The sequence below is a fragment of the Meriones unguiculatus genome, chromosome 4, assembly GCF_030254825.1.
Source record: "Meriones unguiculatus strain TT.TT164.6M chromosome 4, Bangor_MerUng_6.1, whole genome shotgun sequence".
In the NCBI taxonomy this organism is placed as follows: Eukaryota; Metazoa; Chordata; class Mammalia; order Rodentia; family Muridae; genus Meriones; species Meriones unguiculatus.
In genome coordinates, this window is record NC_083352.1 from 24,990,667 (window position 1) to 25,015,087 (window position 24,421).

General features: G+C 36.6%; 1 protein-coding gene across 2 annotated transcripts in view; it reads left to right on the forward strand.

Annotated features, from left to right (window-relative positions):
* Nucleotides 1-24,421, forward strand: part of Purg (purine rich element binding protein G) — a 31,209-nt gene that overhangs the window by 419 nt on the left and 6,369 nt on the right. The window contains exon 2 of one of the 2 annotated variants that reach the window (XM_021627243.2): nucleotides 1-873. In XM_021627243.2, coding sequence (XP_021482918.1) covers nucleotides 7-873 — 867 coding nt within the window. In that variant the 5' untranslated portion in view covers nucleotides 1-6. The other variant, XM_021627241.2, reaches the window with a different exon arrangement.

Here is a 24,421-nt window from a genome sequence, read left to right on the forward strand (position 1 = left end):
CTGAAGATGGAAAGAGCGAGGCGAAGGGGAGGCGGCGGCGGCGGCCGTGGCCGCGGAGGCAAGAATGTAGGGGGCTCTGGCCTAAGCAAGAGTAGACTCTATCCCCAGGCCCAGCACTCTCACTACCCCCACTACTCCACGTCAGCCACCCCTAATCAGGCCGGGGGCGCATCCGAAATCCAGGAGCTGGCCTCCAAACGAGTGGACATCCAGAAAAAGAGGTTCTACCTAGACGTGAAGCAAAGCTCCCGGGGCCGCTTCCTAAAGATAGCTGAAGTCTGGATAGGGAGAGGTCGGCAGGACAATATCAGAAAGAGTAAACTGACCCTCTCCCTGTCGGTGGCAGCAGAGCTGAAGGACTGTCTAGGCGACTTCATCGAGCACTATGCCCACCTGGGCCTGAAAGGCCACAGGCAAGAGCATGGCCAGAGCAAAGAGCAAGTCTCCAGGAGGAGGCAGAAGCACCCTGCACCCTCCCCGCCAGTGTCCGTGGGCTCGGAAGAGCATCCTCACAGCGTCCTCAAAACGGACTATATAGAGAGGGACAATAGGAAATACTACCTAGACCTAAAGGAGAACCAACGAGGTCGCTTCCTAAGGATTAGACAGACCATGATGCGGGGCACTGGCATGATAGGTTATTTTGGCCACAGTTTGGGCCAGGAACAGACTATTGTCCTCCCAGCACAAGGAATGATTGAATTTCGAGATGCCTTGGTCCAGTTGATCGAAGACTACGGCGAAGGAGACATAGAAGAACGAAGGTGCGGAGACGACGACCCTCTTGAGCTCCCAGAGGGGACCTCTTTCAGAGTGGACAATAAAAGGTTCTACTTTGATGTGGGCTCTAATAAATATGGAATTTTCCTGAAGGTAAGTGAGGTGAGGCCGCCTTACCGTAATACTATTACTGTTCCGTTCAAAGCTTGGACAAGGTTTGGGGAGAATTTTATCAAGTATGAAGAAGAGATGAGGAAAATTTGCAACAGCCATAAAGAAAAGAGAATGGATGGCAGAAGGGCCAGTGGTGAAGAACAAGAATGCCTCGACTAGCATGAAATTGAACTCCATCAGGCAAAATTTAGGAATCATTAATTGGCTAAAAGTACTGATCCATAATCATTTGAAGAAGTTTTCCTCCTTTGGGCCCTATGTTATTAGTAATACCTCTCATAGTTTATACTTCAAGAAGTCTGATTCTCATGTTATGTTATACATAGATCACTATAATTCTCAGGGGAATTCCAACCTCCCCAGAGCCAAATAGTTTAGCTGCTTCAACTGCTCCAGACTATTGAAGTATGCAGATCAGCACAAAAGGTGACATTCTGACCTTTAAACACCATAACTAAGATTTACATTGCACTATGACATAATCCTGAAAATGACGCATATACTTAATATGAAAGTGTGGATTACTATTTAACAAATCCCACCCCCAAAGAAAATCCCATTTATACTTTGTTAAAAGTTGCTAGGTTTACCTGTAGGGCAGTTACCACAGAAACAGAAATTGACCTCAAGTTTAAAGTTGTTTATTGGGTACCAATATTAACTAGTACCACTAAAAGATTAAATCTTGCTAGATAATTAAACCTTTAAAAATACGATATCATATTCCTTAACAGTTACTATATATAGTATTCTATAATTTCAAATTTTGTGGTAACCCTACAGTTTGAGTTGCCATATCAAAGCCATGGAAGAGTTTTAATTCATTATTCTAAACTAGTTACAATCTAATCTCCTGTTTCCGGTACTATATATTTTATTGACTTTCCAAAGCTTTGGAAATCATGTCACTGTTGAGGGTGGCTTCACCCAGTGGCTTTGCTATGGAAATTTTGATGTTTTAGCCTTTTGTGATAATTTGCAATCGCTTTTCCTTAAAATCTGTTATGGACTATCAAAATGTTGTATTTTCTGCTTCCCCATTCATGTATTTCATAGGCTTTGTACACCAGTTGACTGGTGTAAAAAAAGATCTGCTGATATATTTTAGTAGCACTTTTGCATTTGCCGCCCCTAAAACCAGGTCAACTTCCAATATAAACCTGATTTTTACAGATACTTTTAACTCCAGAAGAAAAAACTTTTTTTTTTTTTTTGCTAGGAAAAAAAGCATTTAGAATACAAAATTGCAGTCTGGGGAATACAATATTTGGAAATAAGATTGGTTATAAACATTTAAAAGGAAAATTCAGGCATTTTCCAAGGTGCTCCTTAAGATCCTTAAAGAGGTTTACACTATACAAGATGTATCCATTTGCCTGTATTAAAAATCACTTTCCAGAAAGTGCCACCTGAATTTTTAAACACTCAAGCAATTTTTAAACAAGTGGGTATAGTATATATACTTACCAACACCCCTTATTAACCGACTGAAATTTCATCTTTTGGGCTACATTTTATTCTAAATCAAACTGTTTTGTAATGGGATCAGCTGCTTCCCCACAGTCCATATCATCATGGTTGAGAGACAGATGCTGATTTCAGCTCCCCAAATACGTTCTCCTTGGTGAGAGCTGGCTACATTGAGGTCTGGTTGAGGTCAGAATGTGGCTCTTCTCTGATATGCTGTAAGTAATTCAGAATTTCCTTTAACAAGTCTCCCTCCAGAACTTTTCTGCAAAAACGTTAAACTAAGGTCTCTAAGGAAACTATGAAATGAATTAAGAAAATTAATTTCACTGGTTTATGTTAAGAACTAGCAACTGGTAACCCAGACATGCATACTGGTGTTGGTTGCAGATTCTTTCTCACGTTTCTTGAAGTACTATGATGGAATCTCACTCGGTTCATTCTCATTGTGAACCACCGGGGTCACTACGGAACAGCTGAAAGTTAAAGATAATCTCAGCAGTAGAGTTAATAGCACGTGGTGGGTATTGAGACTCTAAAAGTAGCAAGGATTCTTAAACAGTCGTAACTGTAAAATAACATAACTGTAGGCTTGATAAAAAGTAGTTTGGGGTATAGGAAGGAGTGGTGTGCAGTTGAATTACTGTCCTACTGATTGTTATTGCTGCCCATCAGAGTGCCTATTAATAATAACCAACCTGTCAGATTTCGGCAAACTGGAGCTGTGACTATCCCATTACTCAGCTGTCCCTGTCACTGTTGCTGGGAGGGTATGCTCTCTCTCAAAATCTCACCTTCCTTTTAAAAGTATTCATATCCATTGAGACTAACTGATTCCTTTTTGGTTTTTAGTCTGATCAGGTTTAAGTGTGTATATACATATGTGCATATATACACACAATACTGTGTCAGACATAAATATAAATATATTTAATTCACTGTATATACATATTATTAGCTTCATTTCACGTTAATTATTTAAGTAAAAGACTACTTAAATAGCCAGTTTTTCTACTTTGTATATATACTTCAAAGTTTTTGCCATCTCAAAGCTACAGATTGGGTAGACACACACACACACATATATATATACATACGTATATAAAATGCATATATGTACATATATGTGTGTACTGGCAATTGAATACACTCTAGAATCACTTAAGACTTTTACCAATCCTTTGTTTACCTTTTCATAGTTAATATATTCATTGAAAAATGCTATGATGCTATGATTTTTTTTTTGATACTTAAAATTCCCAAGAGTTCATTAGCCATAATTAAGTGAGATCCAGTTCAAACATCTGGATTTAGGATGTGTAAAATAAGCTACTATTTTTATCTGTGCAATATAAATTTTATTTATTGTCATTTGTAACATAAATGGAGCTGCAAGTGTACATGGTGTTCTTCAAAATAACAGGATCCTTGCCTTGAAGGCGTTAAACTCTTAAGGAAACTGGATGTTAGAAGTAAAAAAAATGAACATTGAAGTTAGTAACCAAAATTACTAGTTCACTGTATAATGCTAAAACATTGATGATGTTTGCACATAGTTATTGAGCGTAATGTGGACAGACTCAAACTGTAATAATATAAGCTAATAGTATAAATCTGGAAACGGGTTCCTCAGTAGTTGGCAGTGTGCTCCTAGCGATTGAAAGCAGCACTAATGCGCTGTTTATATGCAAAAGATGCAATGTATTATAAAGATATTCAAGTTCTGCCACATTTTCTTATTTTTCTTCTTAAAGCCCCAAACTGCCATGTCCCTTAAACTTGAGTCAAACACAAGCTTATTTGCACTAAAGAGCATGGCCAAAAAAATAAATAAATAAATAAATGACAGGGTGGAAAAGCTGTTTAGAACCTCTTGAAACAATTGGTTCTAATGGGAGAATTTCACATTTGTCTATTTGAAAGCTATATGGTCCAGGCAGACAATCTGTCAGTTCACTAATTTAATAATGCACTTTACCTTTTGTATATAGAAGATGTACATTTATGCCACTTGACCGGCAGGACGTGTTTCAGTAACTGTGTATTAGAATCTGTAGGGTGATCTCTTGCATGCACATGTTTGTGTTAGAACTATTGTAACAGGTTTCCATGAAGGCAGCGTAATGGAGAAGGACAGAAGATGGTTTTAAAACAAATCTCAATTCATTTAACAAGGAATTGTAAAGTAGATTTCCTGTCTGTATTAAGGACTAGAATATATGAAACTATTTCTAATCCAGATTAGTATTGCAGTTCAGACCATATCTACCATAATACTCCAAAAATTAAATTGGGGAATCTAGCCAGATAACTTTTTTAATGATTCTGTTTCATTGTTAATATGTGTTTGAGTTACTAATTAAAAGAAAAAAAAAAAAAGGCAGTACTTGCTACAGCTCTAGAATTAAAGTATGGTTAGCTTATGTTTCAAAAATCACCCAGACTAAAGAAATAAAGTTTCAGGTAGGAATATAAAGAGCTTAATAAGCTGCTAAAATAAATAGGATGTTGCAAAATCTGCAGAAGTATTAACCTTTACCAACTCAAAAGGGACTCTGGGAGATTTGGTGTAACCTTCCACCCTGAATCCATTTGAAGCTGTATATTTGAAAACTAGATAATTGTTGCTTAATAATAGGTTGTATGTACTTTACTGAGAAACACTGTGTACTAACAATTCATCAAGAGTGTGCTATATTTATTGCATTCATTTTATATCCATAGATAAGAAATATATATAGTCATCCTATCTTAATCTAATCATGTATTTATATTGTAATTTTGCAAATATTTTCAGTAAAATAAACATTTATCTGAGCTGCACAATTTTGAAGAGGATGAAATTGGAATATACTCTCAGATACTCATTTTTAATCAGCAGCTACCATTGAAAACTGATGTATTTATTGTCACTCCTTGAAATTGTTTTACAGTTTACTTAATATCTAAATGAATGAGGCTTAATTTGAATTTTAATTGATTGTCTGAAAATAAGGTTGTTTGGGTTTTTTTGTTGGTGGTGGTTTTTGGGGGGGTTGGTTTTGTTTTCTTTTTTCTTTTTTCTTGCTTCCTTCCAAATGACTTTCACTGAAACCATGAAATCCTCTTCCAAACTTTAGGTAAGGGCTTTGGTGAGTTACCACCTAGCCTGAAGTATGTCTTTACCAAACACCAAACATCTTTGGCAGGATGTTTTATCAAAAGAAGTTAACATTGAATCTGTGCCTCCAGAATACTACCGATATAAGATTTGTCATTGCCAGATAAGATTTATTAAAATATTTCTGAATTTTCCTCAAGGATTTCTTGACTTCCATAGAGAAGTCAATGGCCAGCTCAGCAGAGGAAAAGAATAAGGCTATAAAATCTACAGTACTTTAGCACTGAAGTACCAGAAAAATGTGCTTCCCAATTCAATATTATATGAAAATTGGATTTTTAGATCATAGTAAGTCTACCATAAAAAAAATATGGTCAAATATACATGGGTAGGTTTTAGGGGAAATTTTTACTAGCTTTCTTATATAATGGAAAAAAATCACTCTTGGTTCTTAATCTGATATGACATTTTCAGTCATTTAAATTTATTTTAGTAGTAAATTTTTAACATTTTTGAATAGGAAAATGATACCAGATTTATGGGACTGAGGATTTAGTTCAGTTGGTGAAATGTTTGCCAAGAATGCACAAAGCCCTGGATTTGATTCCCACACCACATAAACAAGGCATGGGTAGCACATGCCTTTGTAAAACCAACACTGGGGGAGGCAAAGGCAGGAGGAACAAAAGTGAAAGGTCATCCTCAGCGACATTGAGGGCAGCCTGAGCTACATGAAACCCTGCCTCCAAAATAATAATACGATGCTCCAGTAGGCAATGAAAAGTAGCAACCAGTGTTATCAGTTTCTTGTATTGTCCTTTTAGAGTCATTCTCATGGGCCAACATTTATGTTCGTATATTCTTTTAAATGCATAGACATATGCACCTTTCCATACCTAACAGCATCAACTGTAGGTCTGGCACTTACGGGTTTTCTTTTTACTAACTATCATATTTTATCTGGTTAGCCTATCATTTAGTATATCATACAGGGAAAATATCAAGAGAATAGTAAGAGTCCCATTGGTATTGACTTAGATTACAGATAACTGTATTTATCTTTAAGTGTACAAATATACAGTTTCTCATCCTAGTTTCCTTCACCCTTAACCACCTCACCTTCCATATCACCCTATTTTTCCCTCTCAAAAAAAAAAAAAATACTGGTATTTTTCTCCTGCAGTAACACATTAGTTCAGGGGATCTGGATATTAAGTAATATAGCCAAGTGGTATGTGAGGTTAACTATGTTCTCTGATGAAAAGCTCTGATATTTAAAAGCTTTAACAAATTATAGCTTTCAATTTTTACTAACTGTGCTACTACTTTTTTCATCCAAAGACCTTGCTATTATGAGTACATAAACATTAGAACTGTGGTGAAAGATTTTATGTTACGGCTTTGTTGAAATTGCTTGATTTATTAACATGAAACATTTTATCAGTATAATAAGAAAGGTATAAACTTTATTTAACAGCTTTTCAATTTCATGTCTACACAAAGAAACAGCACTGTTCCTAATCATTTAAAGCACTGTTTGGTTTGGTTTGGTTTGGTTTGGTTTTTTATTTTGTTTTGGGGTATGAGGTGTGTGTGTGTGTGTGTGTGTGTGTGTGTGTGTGTGTGTGTGTGATAGGACAGAACCCTGAAAAAGTTGGGCGCTTTTTTTTTTTTAACCTTGTTTTTTAGTGAACCAGAGTTTGTCAAAAATCCTGGAACTATGATTTGGGGAAAGAGTATAATGTAGGAGGCTAAGGGACTATGTACAACTATGTCATTGCAAATATGTCAAATAGCAAATATGACTGTTGAAAAGTAAGTTTAGACAAGAGAAAATAAAAGATGGCAATTATTACGAATCCTGAAAATATAAACAAAACTACTTTAATAGTTTTCCAGTGATCCTTGGGAGGGGACTGTGACCCTGTAACTCGTAGTCACGAGGTATGCATTTTAAGGCCTCTTTTCTGTTAACTACCAAGGGGAAGGGGAGACAACTGAAACATTAAATATTCTGCTCTTGAACCCTTCAGTTTTACAAATGAAAGCAATCAGGGTAAAAAAAAAATCCAACAGAATTGGAAATATATCTTAAACGTGGATGGAGGGATTTTTCTTTTAATACATTGGTATCTTTAAGCCTTCAGAGAACAAAATAGGAAAACTAAAGGCACTGGTTTAAACTTTATGGTAATTTCTGTATGACTGGTGACATACTTTGCTGTTCAAAAATGAGAGGTGTCATCAGAAGACATCCTTTCACACACTTTAAAATCATGAGAGGATTATAATATATTTAGTGAGTAACCCACCATCTTGTATTGGAGCTGCAAAACTAGCCAACCTCTGCATGTATTGTTTAAACTCAAAAAGTGTGTTTATTTCATTACTCATAAAGAATGGACAAAGAGAATACAAATTCACCTTCAAAAATTGATTGTATTTAAATTTAGAACAAAAATAATTTCCAGTTCATAATCAGAGTTCCTTTGTTGGTTTGATTTTGTCTTTGCATTTCCTTGTGAAGATTGTTTTTGTTAAATACAGTGACACCACCAACACACTCACTCATAGTACTCAGTGTGGCTGCCTGGAACGCCCTTCCTTATGTGAGCCTGACCATACAGCTTGTTTAAAATGAAACAGTGTCTCTGTTAAGATTTCTGACACTAGATAGCAATTGTGTATTTTCTTCTTTCATTCATACTTAGTTTTGACAATTGCTCTATTAAGTTTCAGAGTTTTTAGAAATAAGATCTAAAAAAGAAAGAACTGACCCTGAAATTTTCTTACAGTATTTAAGTGTGTTGAGTTGTTTAGAGGGTAAGTTTGAAGAGGAAAAGTTTCTCTTGTTAATCTTTCTTAAACTAATGTTACAAATCTGATTGCTTTAGCTGACTCAAGACAAAATTTCTCACATTAGAAACTACTATGGAGAAAGTGGTTCTCTGGGGTATTACTGTTTGGGCTTTTATTTATTGTAGGTTCCGTGCAGTTGCATAAAAGTAGCAAGAAGAAAAGAAAACGAAGAGCAGTAGCTGATAGGGATTTTTTTCTCCCTATGCCAAAAGAAATCAATCTAATATAAAGAAGAGAAAGAATGTATTCCCAATCCCTACTTAACCACAGACTCACTGAGAAAGGAATGAGACCTGGTTCTATAGTATATGAGCTAGCCCTAAAGCAATAATTTAACTTCTGTTAGGTACTTTCTTCATATGAAAAAAAAAAAAAAAAAAAAAAAAACATGTTGAGGTCACTCCTACTTTTACCTTAAATTCTGCATCAGTGGAGTGTGAAGGAGTCAAGTGAAGGATAGGCATGCTGAAAATTTGAACAGTGGCGTCTGTTCCATAGCATCTGCAGATCTCCTTAGCCACTCAATGTAAAGTTTTGTCCTAGACCTTTAAGACTAGTTGTTGCATACTAACTGCATTGTCTTACACGCTATACAACCATTGTCTTCTTTATTTTTTGAGGGGAGCATTTTTTATGTCTGAAGTCTGATTTTTGAAGGAGCATGACTTGCTTCTTCTATATATTTTATATTCATCTCCTGCATTCTGCATGCATAGTAACTTTTAAAACCCAGCATCAATTGTCCAACTGCTGAAATTACCATACAATACAATGTGAAGTGTTATGTGGCTACTGTCGTCATAGTGTCCCAGAAAATAAAGTATTGATCTTTTCTTCCTTGGCCGTATCAAATAACCTATCCTACAAATCAAGATGTTGTTCACAGGAAGAACACTTACCTACCTGGAGCAGTATGCCTCTGTTACAGAAGTCTGTACTTACAGGGTGTGAAAAGATTAAATAGTCTAGTGATTTATTTGTTTTTTAAGCCTTGAGAAAAATTCAAGGGTTGATGAGGGGAAAAGTAGATAGGCCATGATGATAGGTGCATTCCTGTAGGCACTCCAGTCCACCACTGTGCAGTGTCAGCATCCGCCAATAGGAAATGTTAAGAGTGATGCCTTTCTCAAAAGACTTTATCAAAGACAGTATTTAGGAGTAACTTACTTATATTTTAAAGAACATAAATACATAAATATTTTGATCGTCTTAAGAAGACTGGTGCACATACAATTCTATTTTCCCAAAATATTCCATTCAATAGCATGTCTTTGGCCTGGTGGTGGTTCTCAGTAGCAATTTAACTGGTCTATTTTGAACAAATTCGATAGAATGAATTGACTGTTGTAGACAAAGTTCCTTTTCTGTTTTCTCCTCCCTCAAAATAGCAGATGTATTTTCAGTTCTCAATTTCTTCTCTTGGTGTTTGGAATATAAGTGGGACGTGAGAGAACAGTTTAGTTTGTTAGCTCTCTGCATTTGTTGTTGTGTAGAGGTTTACCTCAGTCTGCTGTCAAACACTGCAAACAGCTTTACCTAAAAGTACACACTTGAAATGCAGAAACTTCACGACAAATCTAAACGTTAGAACCCTGAAGTAGTGAGCTAAGACTAAGGATGACAGTGTACACAGCCCATACCTAAGTCCGGAATGTTTCTTGCCATTTGCTAATCTGCTGTGTTGGCCTTCATGTTCTTTAGACTCACAGTAAGATTTGTACCGATGATTTCACAATCTAGACTGCTAATAGGAGGAAATCTGTTACTGTTTAGTAAGTACTCTTAAAAAGTTTACCACACTATAACCAGATGTAAAAAGAGAATTCTAGAACTCACTTCATTAATCATCTTTTTTCACTCCCACTTCCTGGACCCTACAGGAATTCAGTAAGAGCATGATTTTCTCTACCACTGTGGCCCTACTTTCACCCTACGTATTTTTTTCAAATGACAATTAAAACATAATAAAGATCAGAGCTGCTCTTTGAAATAAGCTACATCTATATAGACTGTAGGAAAGTCTTAAGATCAAGAAGTGGCCTTCACGTAGCCACTCTCGGCATCCTTATCATAGTTAGCTAAGAGTTTAGGATGACTAGAAAGCTCAGGGTCATTCTTGGCCATATAGCAAATTAGGCCAATCTGGACTACATAAAATCCTGTCTTTTGTAGAGAGGTATAGAGAGGGAGAAGGAAAAGATGTCAATTAAGGTTCATTACTATTATTATTACTGATAACCAGTATTGAATATCTGTACTACTACAATGCTGAACCCTTCATATAGACTTTCTCATCTGTATAACAACATCATTATCTTCATTATAATTTTCCAGAGATTTAAGAATTGGCTCCATATTTCCCAACATTAGTAAATTTGAATCAAATTGACATCTAAAACAAAGATTGCACTCAATCAGTTAGGCCACGCTGTCGGTAAGACTTGCTCAGAAACTGATGCACACACATATACACACACCCCAAGAGTAACAAAACATAGTCCGTCCTCACTCAGCATAAATGAGCTTCGGGTTACTGGGAACCATTATCCCAAACTGTTCCATATCGATGGGATTATTCTCATCAAGAAACATTTGCTTAACTGAAGATTTATTCACTTGGTTTACGTTGCTGCTCATAAGTAGAACTTACTTGATCTTAAGTATAGATTATAGACTGAACCTCCAATTCTGGTCAACTGTTTCAAATAATTATCAGTATTTTTAAAAGGATCCAGATGATAGGACCATAGTTGGATCATCCTGACTCTATCCCTACCAACAGAAAATGACAAATCACTGCTCACTGTGGGTCTGCAGTTTCATTTTCATGAACTGAAGATAACTGGCTATGTTAAATTTGTCTGGAAATAAATCTTACCAATATGATTGAGAGGTTTTCTTGTTTCATACAACTTTTTCTGCCAACTGACTGACAGCTTGCCCTGCCTCCATACTCTGGCCACATTATTCCAATCCCTATCGTACTGAGTTACCCAAAGGATCGGTACTCTGGTTTCAGGTCCATATTCTTTCACATTGCTCTAGGATGATGGTTTTCAAACTTTCCTGAGTCACTTTCAGGGCTTGTTAAACCTCAGACCACTGAAATCTACCTACTTGTCTGTGTAGTTGGACTGGTGGAATGAGAAGTCCAAGAATGTGTGTTTCTAACACACCCCAGAAGAAAGGAATCTATCTGTCCTACAAAGATACTAGAAGAAAAATTTAGAACTAGTATTCTGGTAGGAAGAGAACTAATTTAGAACTAATACCCTGCTACTTAGACTGCCTTGAGATATTCACAAATCAAAAGCAGGACTGTATAAGTTGACTAGAGTTTTTGATAAGTTATTTTATTCTCTTTATATTCATTACTTTTAATAACCTTCTGATTCCCTCTTACTTTTCAACAGCTATCTCAAGATATATCTGGTAGGGATGAATTATAAAGACATAAAAGTCATCATGCAAATAATACGGGTACTTAAGCATGTTTTTAATATATTAAATAATTCTGGCATATAAATTTTAGTAAAGAAAAGTGAATGATTACTCAGAAATTACTGACAAGCTTATTGAATATAAAATATTAAGACCTGAAGGAACCTAGAAATTACTTTAGTCTCCATATTTTACATTTGTACTGTATACCATGTAATATGAATGATTCATGGGTTATCTAAATAAACATAAGGGCTTTAAATGCTAATTATTTCTTGAGATACATAAGTGAGGCAAAATAAACTCATTTCCTGTAAAACACATAACACTTTCACCATCTTTCTGAGTCTTCTCTGTATTTACAAGGTAAAGGAACTCTATAATGTAGTTTATGGTTCTTTCTTAGTTAATAGTTGTAACCATTGCTTTCAGTGTGGAGATTCATTAAGTTTATTCTGTAAAAAAAAAAATAACACTTAAAAATTACTTTCTCCATGCTTGCCAGCCTAGTGGCAATTGTACAGGCAGAGACTAAGTGGGTACTTAGTGTGGTATAGAGAGAGAGCAAATAATGAGAAAAGAGCTGTTACCTACATCTTTTTAACTCTGAGAACTTAACAGAAATAACATATGAGACTTTTTCATTCAACTCTGTTAAGTAGGCAAATTGAAAGAAGAAGTATGATTTCAAATTGCCAAGGATTATCCTGAAAACCATACCCCCCAAAAACTACTGTTTCACCCATCTCTAACTACAGAACAACACAGCTAGTTTTGAGGGCTGTACCTCTGTGGCAGAGCACCTACCTAGTGTCTTCCAGCCCTGGGTTCCATCTGAAGCACTAAGAAATGTTTTTAAAGGAGAACTACTTTTTCTTGGGCTTTCTAATTATAACAGTTTGCTACACCACACAAATATATACTGTATATGTGCATATAACACAAATAACTTTTGCATTCATATAGATTCTAGGCCTCTGCCCCTGTGCCTTGTCTTGATGAAGTAATGGAAGCTGGGTTCACGTCAGTTGTGGCTGTATTTAATCAGCTGCTGTAAAGTGTATTGAGCCTGGAAATCTGCATCTACCAAGACAGGGAAAGAAGAACATTCATGCCAAGTATATGCTATTTGTCATCCCAACTTGAAAGCTATAAAAGATCTCCTTAGAACTATAAAAAATTCAAGGTCAGCAAGACAGCTGCTGCTTACAGCACCTACTGCTACATGACTCACCTAGGACCGAGTCTTCTCTAACAAGTCAAAGAAATTGTTTTCAACCAAGAGCTTTAAAACAGCACAGAATCTCCACTGGGCCTCTAAGAAACAGAAAAACCATTACCATAATGATGTCAAAGAGTGTACCCTTAAATGTTACACTTTGTATTTGCTTCTGAGGAGTTCTCAGCACCATTAAAATAACAGCATTTTCCCCCTTTAAAACTGAGGCCAGTTGAGCCAGCGAGATGGCTCAGTAGGTAAAGAGACTTGCTACCAAGCCAGATGACATAAATTCAATCTCCAGAACTAACATGGTGAAAGGAAAGAACCAACCTAAGCAAGGTGTTGTCAAGTCTCCATACGTGTACCTGCACACACATGCACACACACACACACACACAAATATAAATAAATTTCAACAATTTAAAGTTGAAGATTTTTTTCCAATGATACTCAGACATTAGTGGCACAGTTTATTAACAAGGTCAGTTTGGATCCTCATCTCCAGGGATTATGATTCAGCTGGAGGAGTGGTTCTGAAATTAGCCTACTTAATTGTCCTGTTCATATCTTGTTCTAATTATCTGGAACCTTGGTGGTGGTGATGGTAGTAGTGGTGGTTATCATTTCAAGTTCTCATGTTGTCTTGGGTGGCCTCACATGTCCAGGTAATTTGGACTCACCTTATACTGCCTACAAAGTGCTGGAAACACAGGTGTCAGCCACCACCTCCACTTGAAAGCTATTCATTACCATCAACTAAAAGTAGAAACTTTCATTTTTCTAGCTGAAATTGCTTGCATTTAAATACCATCATGGATGGTGATCTTTTTTGTTTGTTTGTTTATTGCTTGCTCTAAACACATGAAGACCTAATGCTGAATCAAGGTGTTTATTTTGTGGGGTCACTCGGCCAGCTTGGTGGGATAGCCAGTGAATACTGAGGACACCAGCATCAGCCTCCATTCCTTCCCAACAATATAAACTCAAGTTCCAACTGCCCTTACTTGCTTTCTGCCCCTGGGCTGCATACTCCCTCAGTTTCACAACCCAAATGTTTCTGAAATTCTCTCCAGCTTGAGTTAAGTCTTTTCAGTCTCTCAAATTTGACCCTCCAATTCTCACATAATTTTTGCCAGCCTTTTCTCCTAAAATATTAGGAATATTTTAAAAATCCTTAATTTGGAGCTATTTTTTAATGCCTCAATTCTAGTAGTAATCTTTTTTTAAATTGTGTCAGAATGCATATCATAAAAGTAACCTTTTAATAGTTTCCTAAATGTTCAGTGGTGTTATTTGTATATAGCCAATCTGAAAAACATTTCTGTCTGAGCTCCTATACCATTAATCTCCCCATCTCTTCCTAGCCCAGCCCCATCGTGTTTTCTTCACAGCGTTTTTTTAAAAAATGTACAAATAGCTTCTTAGCCCCCCTTCTCTCAATAGCGGATTTATAGTTATTGCCACTTGGCTCCAAATAAAAACTTTTATCTTCTTACGGTTCTAGCATGCAAAATGACTTAGAATTGCAAAGCCCTGTGCGTATATGAAGATCGCGCTATAATCCTTGTGACCAAGTGGAGGATATTTTTGTCCTGGGAGTTCTTCCAGTGAAAGTGAGCTTTTATCCTGAGAACTGGAGGACTCGTGGCCATTTTTGTGCGTGTTTGTTTGTTCAAGATTTGACGCTTCAGTTGCCAGGATAAGTCGACTTAAACAGTAGACTTTATATAGCTCTTTCCAGTGTATAGCAGAGGTTCATATTCTCCTAACACATAACATGTATCATGTTGGATGTTTTCCTAAAATCTGACAGTTTTAATATTCATTAAATAATTTCAAAAATCTTTGCTTAATATGAAACTTTATCATAAAATAACTATTATGAGAAGAATATATTTGGATATAAAATAATATATGTGTGTAAAACTAAGATTCACTATTTGACAATAAAGTCTCAAATATTATCTTCAGAACCCTTGGACATAACACTCAACACAAGAACTTTTTTCTTTTCCGTTAAGGGAAATTTTTTTTCATTAATTTACACCAATTTAACTAGGGAAGTGTGGCACAACAGAGTGGTTCTATAGCAGACCATGCAATTACTTTTCTTTCTTTTCAGGGTTCCTCTTGCTTTTAAAATCTTGTTTCATTGTATAGTATTAGCAGACCTAAATCACAGAGCTCCATTTAGTGCCCTGAACTCTAACAAGCTCAGGCTGCTAGGCCACAATTTAGCCAGTCCTCAATCTGTAGTCTCTGATATAAGATTAGCACTAATATTTTACAAGTAGGAACCTGTAGAAAACATTTCATTTCAGCCTGGAAAGTCCCCAAGTTCTGAGCTTTCGTTTTAAAATCATTTACCTACTCTTTTATAGTACTAAATTTATTTAGAATATAGAACGCCTGTGGCACTTTGGTAACTGATGATAGTTTGCATTATTGTTCTTTAAGCATTATTAAACCATATCCATATTTAAGCGAGCTTATGAGCAATTAGGTAAATATGTTGTGATTCGGTTTGTTAGTCGCCAGTTATTTTTCAATGTTTTTTAAAGGCTCTAACTTATATTTGAAGAATGTAAGCAATACATATAATGAAGCATTACAACAAGCTACAATTCCAGCAGTCCCTTTAAGGTATTTGCATCTGATGTAAGGCGTATTACATAGACTCTACATGTTATGTGATAGAAACTTTTACATTTTATGAAGAAATGATTAATCTTGGGTAAACACAGAACTTGATTCTCTAGACTTTCAATAATTAATTCTAAATGACAAGTTACCATTAGTAAATTTGTTACCCAGCATAGCTTTAAAGTGCATATAAATGCTAAATTATTTGCTGTATTTATTATACTTAAGAAAGCCAAAGAATGTTAGGTGTTTATTACTTGGACTATTATTTCAAGTCTTTGTGGAGTTTAAAAGAATTCTAGTCTTGCCTTTGACCTCACAATGTGCAACAGTGCTTATATCAGGTCAGGGTACCATGTTCAGGAGCCAGATCTGGGTTTTCTAGCCAGGCCTGGGCCTAGGACAAGTCACTTAACTCTGGGGATGCCATTTTTCTCGCTCATCACTTGAGGGGACCAGATCAGGAAATGTGAGCTCTGGGCCCTTCTAGTATCTATGTCCCTTGAGCCAGTCAAACATCTTAGCTATCTTTAATGTCCTTCTATGGCCCATGTCTTCTCCAGCTGCATTTGTTGCATCTGTCATTTATTGACCATTCTATGCTCAGCATTTTTCATATTTAGTTCTGGCTGCTTTGCAGTTTTGCTTCTAATTTGCCTTGTCCCCGTGGTTAACCTTGTGTGTGTGTGTGTGTGTGTGTGTGTGTGTGTGTGTGTGTGTTGAAGCTAACACAGATCATATATAAGTTTTATCTAGACAAAAGCTTTAAGTAGGTAGTTCTTATAGTTTGATGAGATTTTTAGACGAGTAACCTAAATCTTGATTAAATATACTTTAAACTTAGTTTTCCATATGAAAACTCATCTCCTTGACTTGAATATAAATTTAAAGAGCCTCTTTCTTCCTCCTTTGCATTCCCCTCCACACCTTGCCCTGTGCTGATTGCATAAATCATCTTTTCACTTAATCACCACTGTTCCTCTTCCTGTTCCTTTTCTGCCTTTGAAAACACAGTACTTAACAGAATTATAAATGGTGACAAGTGATAGTGAAAGGGATCATTTAAAATGTGCTGGGGGAATATGTCATTTTTTGTTTCAAAGATGTCTCACAAATTAAGGTACAATTTGATATGGGGTCTTCTGTTTCCTAAACATTCTAAATTTTACTTAATGACATTTTTGTGCCATGTCCAGTGTTGCTTGATTCTAAACATCTTTTGGAGCCTAATCAAACTTGTATTTCCATTCAACATATATTTATTTTATCTGCCAGGTTCCAGGCAGTGTGTTCATACATACGAGACGAGTGTTTCATAATTAGCTGTATTTTACATTTAGCAATTGATTCTTTAAATATGATTGTTTACATCTGTCAGTGCTCTAAATATATTTCACTGATGCAAACAGAGAAAGACAACAGTACTATTTTAGACAGTTATTTTGTCTTCATCATTCCAAATCTCTCACTGTCCTGGAATAAAAGTAGCAATCTGTTTCATCTCATGCCTGCTGTGTTCAAGTGGCAATGCATTCCTGAGCAACAAGCATGAGGGATGACTATGCAGCCCTCTGAAGTCTCCTCATACAGTGCTCCCATGATTTCCGTAGAGGGACACAGGGTGGTGACATGTATTGCATATTTGCTCTCCCTGCCTTAGACTTTTGTATTCTGCCTCACTTTAAGTTTTATTTCATCCATTGTATAGTCACAGATTCCTTTTTACATAATAGAATTTGCAAACATCTGCCAGCGTGCTTTGCTATAATGACTATGTCACTCATGAGCCAAATGGAATCACCCTGATTCTGTTCGGGTTGTGTGAATCAGCAGATGCACTAGTCCGCACATAGAAACCCTGCAGTCCAGACCACCCAGGGACACATTGAATTATTTGTGGTATAAGAAACTGATATATCCTGAACATTTTCTGGTGACTTCATTAATTTTTAAATATTTTCTAATTAAATTAAAGACTTAAAAATATGGAACTTAAAATCATTTTCAGAGTTCTTTCACATACTCAGCCTCATTTTGTCCTGATTTAAATTTGTTGCATATTGCTACCCCCACCCTTGGATGTATAAAACTTGAGTCCCTGTCAGATAACATGATTTGCTGTAATCAGCAGCCTACCTAATAATAATAAAATAACAAGGTGTTAATGAGGCCACTGATAATTAATGCCTTCATAATAACAGACAAATTTTAGATAGCAGTCTTTCAAGAGTTGGTCAGTTTCAACATTTTTATAGTTAAAGGTATTCTCAAACTGCATCCTAGGCAGATGTGGTAGTGCATGCTTATAATTCCAGCATTTCTGACACGCAGGAAAACACAAGTTCATGGCCAACCTGGACTACGTGAAACTCTATTTTTAAAAAAAGAAGAAAATAGCAAGGTACTTTCTTGCTTTCACATAGTCTTTAGGTTCAAGCCTTTATTCGCTTTATGCTGGTTTTGAGCCCTGGTAGTAGACACAGCACTCAGTGCTCTGGTGGTCCTGTCAGGCCACAGATCTAGTCTGAACTGGATTCTGACTGTCAACACAGCAGCCTAGCTTCCCAGCTTCAAACATGCATTCATCTTTGCCTGAACAGCCTGATCCCTTTTTCTCCCCCTGTCACCTCTTATCATTGCAGCTGCATTGTGAGTTTAACTACCTAATTTGCATAGTGGGTCTAATAAATCAATCAATGAGCCCTTTCTCTATGCTCACTTCTTGTATTTATCTAGTTTATCCGTTTTTAATACAACATTTTATTCTTTGAGAAATTCATACATGCATACCATGAGCCTGTGCTCATATGAACACTTTGTTAGTGACCACATAATAAGATGAAGGCAGACTTTGCTCCAAAGATCTGTTTGAAGGTAGCGTCAGTTTTCTCTCTAACTCAAGAACCCACATCTCTCTTCCCTTCATGAGTGTTTACAATGAATAATGAAGAGCCCAGAGTGCTGCAGTGTCCTCAGTTACATACTCAAATTCAGTCATATTCATATGTCATCTGTTAGAGCAAGAGCTCAAGACAGAAACAGCTCCACTTCGGTAGGATTAATAACAGTGTGATCAAAGCTGTAATTAGGAAATTCCACAAAATAAATGACCCCTATGCTTCGTATTCCCAGTTTACCAGAGTTGTGGCATTGCTGTGGTAGTAGCCATCTTAATTTCTGAATTTGACATGCAAATTGGATTATTCTGACCTTATATTTATGGCCATAAAAAGTTCATGTGCAAATTAGCCTAATCTGCAAGAATTATCATATATTTATAAATTATCATATATTTGAATATGATATATGTAAATTTTATTTTTAAAATGCTCTGTATGACTAGGATTTTGAAGGAAGGGCTTAATAGAAATTCCACAATTTCCTTTTTCTGTGAAAAGAATAAAACAAGAATCATTATAATCGACTTCCTCCACTCCCTTCAGCAATGATTTTAATATTTCTAGGTTCTAGGTCCCCCTAAATTCTCAAGCACTAGTACAGAGCAGTAACTAGCATAGACACTGGTGTTGGCCAATCCTGGATTGAAGTCCAAATTCTATCAGTTGTATAATTATGTTCTGGGCCATCGTCTGTCTCCAGGACCTTAGTCAATTCCAAAGCAAAAGGACCACTTGTAAACCAGATGCTCCTTAGGAAAGTTAAGCATTATAAGGTGCAGGAAACCATAGCAAAATAATCTGTCACATAGTGACACTTGAGAACTGCTAACGTTATTCATTTTCCAAACCCATAAAAATGCATGATTCTACAAGAAGTATAACAAAATGATGCAAAAGTAGGAGTGGGCCTCACTTTACCACAAGAACTCCAGGTAGCAGTGGTGAGGAACTTGAATTCCTTTTAGTCTTAGAAGTGTTGTAGTTATCGATAGAAGAGTACAGATGCATAAGTGAATATTGCTTGCACAGAAAACCAAAGGCACTAGACTAGAAAAAATTATTCTTTAGACTATCAGAATTAAGAATTTTCTGTCCATCTGGAGACATCATTAAGAAACTTAATAAGATTGTTTAAGAAATTAAAAAAATATATATAAATTCCCATCTATGAAAGGCCATGCATGAGGTAGGTGACATGAGTTGAAGACCAGTTATCCCTGCATTAAAAGAACATACTTCTTATGTTTCATCATCTTGGCATGATAGCATAATGACTTGGCAACCTATTATCTACTTGTCTACATATGCCATCAACTTAAATAGGGAAAAATCTCCAAGATGTCTTGGGGTTTCTTCAAAACCACCAAACTGCGCACTTTGGAACTTGCACTAGATCTTGCAAAGTGGTTTCTTACCAGCCAATGTTCATCTTTTGCTTCAGAATCAGTGGAAGTGTATGTTTTATTTAAGATATCGCTGGGTAGTCTTCTCTCAAACACAAGAATTTTCGCATCCCTCTATTCTAAAACAGAAACCATGATTACATACAATTCAAGTGTGGTGACAAATGTCTGTAATCTTAGCCACCCAGGAGACAGGAGCAGGACTATGCTACTAAGACCTTACCTCAAAACAATAACAAAAAAGTAATAAGGTTAGATATGGGACTCATTTTCATGGAAGAAGCATTCCACTCATAAGCTGCTGGGTTTCAGGGTGTAAGAAGCAACTACAGTTTGGGCCCCAGTGATTGAGGTAGAGCACTGTGCAGGTTGTGGGCTTCCTGACACCTTCCCTCTCAGGTATCTGAACTGTATTTTTTTTCTTTTATCTCACACAGGAGCTCTGTTTTCTTTTGACACTTGAAAACTTATAAAACTACAAGAAATGTTTCCCTGACTGTCCTCTGATTGAATCAGTATTTCTTATTTCCTCTGAGAGGCATACACGGACTGTTAGGTTATTGGACTGTTAGAGGAAAGCTATAGCTGAGAACCTGCATTATCTTATCAATGTATTGTTTATTATAAATATATCAACTTCTACTTATGCCATTTTCTATTAACAGCCTCGATAATAATTGTAGGTTAGGAGAGTCACCATTCTTTTTGTTTTAGTTTAAGCATGTCCCCACACTTTCACTTTTAATTAGAGTGTGTAATGTGAAGTAAAGCTATTTTTCAAAGCAAGGAATACCAATTTCAGGGAAATTAGGTTATTCATTTAGCTTTTCAAAATACCCATACAATAGCCTTGACTGTGCAGGAAACATTGTTTGTACCTTTCTATTTTTTTTCCTCTACTCTCAGGTGGAGGTGATTATGAATGGTAAAATCTTATTTTAAATGTGTTTGTATGAAACATAGATATGGGACAGTATAAGCCGTTGGTGGGGTTTTAATTGAAATTACCGAAAGGAATAGATTGGAGAAATGATTGGCGTCTGATTCATGTTTTAACTTTACAGATGAATGCTTGGCATCACTTGTGAGCAAATTCTGTTCAGTATATTAGCATTTTCTTCTCAGAACTAATACAATTTTCTTTTATTTTTAGAATGACTACACAGTGTAATAAGGTTACTTCTGTAAGAAACTAAGCATCCACTAGATACCTGATTCAAAAAGTAGCCTCCCTCTTTAAAACTGATGAACACAGGCCAAATTATAATGGTGAAGTAATCATAAATTAGGACCTGCACTGGCATCTCAACGTTTCAAAACCTGGAATACTACATCTGTATTTCACTGTGTGCCATACAGCATACGATAAAGTCCTATTCTCTCCCACCTGCCTATACTGAGTCAGTGTCCTTTCTGAACGGTGGCACCTGCTGTTCAGCAGTCCCCTGTAGAGTATTAGTCCTGGATTCCACTCCAGACTGTGTTACTCTTTGTGGGAGAGTTTGAAAGGGAGACTTTTGAGGAGAAAGAAAAATGGCACCTACCTTCTGATGCTTCTGAGAGAATGTTGAGGTGTATTTCACTGTAATGCTTTTCAATTTTTGATTAAAACACAATTTACATGGTGTCAATGCTATACCACTCAGTTTCAGTGAATATGAAAACATGGAGTATTTCCGTTACCCAAAAAGCTCCTGTATACTTGTTTTCAACCGACATACCCACAGCCCACCTCCCTCCTAATTTCTAGAAGCAACCATTGATAATTTGCCATGTTTGTGTATTCTAGAATTTTATTTAACTTAATGTGTGTTTTTTTTTTTCATTTTGGTTTCTTTCTCTGTCAGATCATCCATGTTGTTGAGCTTCATGGTAATTTCTTTTTATTGCTGATATCTTCTTGAAACAGATCTGAACAGTGTATCTGAATTGATGAATGTGTAGACAGCAAACCTATAAAAAGAAATACACGGTGAGGAAGTACTGTCCAGTAGTAAGTGACAGTGCCTGTAACCTTCAGACCCCTCTTCCAGTTTAACTGGGACTGTGCGGATCAAGAAGTACTATTTGGGACACTTGAGTTATTCTACCAACAACAGAAAACGGGTGAGAACCCATCAGCCAACACAGTGGCCATCAAACTCATTTCTTTTGCTTTATAGTTATGCTGTGATTTCACAGAGCAAATGTTAAAAATATTCCCAGGTGAGGAAATACTTGGTATAGGGTCTAGTTTATCAAACACCCTGGACTAGGATTGGGCCTGCCACTGCCTACCTGTCATCCAAGTACTCTGGAGGCTGAGGCAAGAGACCTACAAGTTCAAGGCCATCTGGCCGAACTTTGTCTTTTAAAGAAAAATGATAGCTCTAATACTTCCATTGTTTGCTGGCATGAGGACTCTAGTTGATGTAATGTGGACCTAGTGAGCTCAGTTTTATAGTTAGAAATTCTGTTGGATCTGGAATCCCAAAGAAAGGTTATATAAGTCACAGGTGAGCAGGCACTTCAAGATTGACATCTGGACGGCATCTGTCTTTTTCTAAACAGCCTAATGATAGCTAATCTGAGTTCTGCCCTTTTACTCTAAGTCAGTGAATGGCAGTGAATTTGAGCAAATGTTTACTCTGATTCTGGGGTGCTACAGTATATTCCAGTATCCCGAAAGGGTGAAAGGTTTCACCACCTGTTGTCTTTTGCAAGAATTCTGTGTCCTATAAATACCTGGATGTGATGTTGCCCCTGCATCTTTACCTACACCCGCCCTCAACACCAGGAGCCCAGAGGTATCGCATACCAGGTATTGGTTGTCACCTACCACTAGCATACACAAGAGCTACTCTCCTGCCATTATGCGAGGTTGACGCATCCTTCAATGGTTAATTATTTGGCAATGGAAAAGCCAAATAATTATATAGCAACATAAGGCATAAGCCAACAGAAGGCATCAGTTCATGGGAGAAGGTCCCCTAATGAGATGAAAAGTAGCCTGAGTGCTGAGAAAATACTAATAAAACTTACTATTATTTTAACGCTCCAGATCTCATAGCCACTTGTGTTCTCATTTCTTTTATGTCTCTGCCTACCACTAAGTACCCTACAGTCCTTTGTTGCTCTTTCTTAAATACATGTGTGTGCATGTGTGTGTGAGTATGATGTCTGGAAGTGGTCATGCATGCCATGGTGCACATGTGGAGGCCAGAGGAGAACTGCATGGAGTTAGTTCTCTCAGTCCACCTTTAGGTGGGTTCTGGGCCCAAACTCGGGTCACCAGGCTTGGCCAGCAAATGCCTTTACCCACTGAACTGTCTTGCCTGCCTTCCTTACCTACTTGTACTTATTCTTCTGCTTTCACTATTCATATTTCAGTCTGATAATTCCAAAAATACTGAAATGAAACTTCTCTTTAATGTGACCTACTTTAATGCAGAATTTGACCTACGTTGTATTTTTCATTTTTAAAAGGAAGGTTAGATATGAATAAAGAGAAACCTTATTAGTAGAATTTAACCTGTAAGGAAAGCCTCCAGAGCCATCATAATAAGCCTCAAGGATATAGTCTCAATTCTAAAGTCTGCTAACTTCTTTTGAACAATATCTAAACAGTCCATCATCATTTTAGTTGTAGTAATTAATTTTAATTAACTGCCAATAGTTTCTTACCAGATGGAGAAAAGAGGATATAGCCCCTATTGTCATCTGAATATAAGAAATGCTATCAGCTTAATGTGAGGATGGCAAAGAGACCATGGGTTGTGAATTACAGAATTACAATCTTCATTTCTTGGTGCATATATCCTGCCTAAGGGTTTTTTAAAAGGCTCAGCATAAAATAGAGTTGCTGTCATAGTAACCTTTCTTCCTTGCATTTGCTTGTTCTGGAGACCAAAAATCCCAGGATTTTATGGGGCTAGAGGTGCTGGCCCATGGGTTGAGCATGGGCTTAACACAGGCAGGGCCCTAGGTGGCATGCCCATCACATCAACCAAAAGAACTGGCTTCTCACTTTCCAGTTTTTACTTCATTACATTCTTGTCAACATGTGTCACTAAAACTGCTGGGTTTATATACATAGGAAGTGACTTTACTTAAAAATTCAAACTTATTATCAAAAGACACAATTCTTCCGCTAGTTATATTTAAAAACCATAACTCTGATTTTCACAAGAACTAATTCCCCTTTCTGTTTTAACCATGAGAAATGAGATCATAAAGTGACCTGTTCAGTGAGTTCATGGAAACTGCTGGGAGTAGGATGGCCTCCTAAACACTAATTTTATTGACAATACAAAGCATTATCATATCCACATACTATTGTGACTTAAATAGGATTATTCGGGATTTAAAATACTTTGCTTAAAATTTTTGCCAGAGAAAGGATAGTCATTTATTTAAAGAGAACATTTAATACTCAGAGCTATGCAAGAACCCTGAACCACCAAACTCTTAGGGCTTAACTTGCCTTTTTTCTTGAAAAGAAAATCAATTTTGA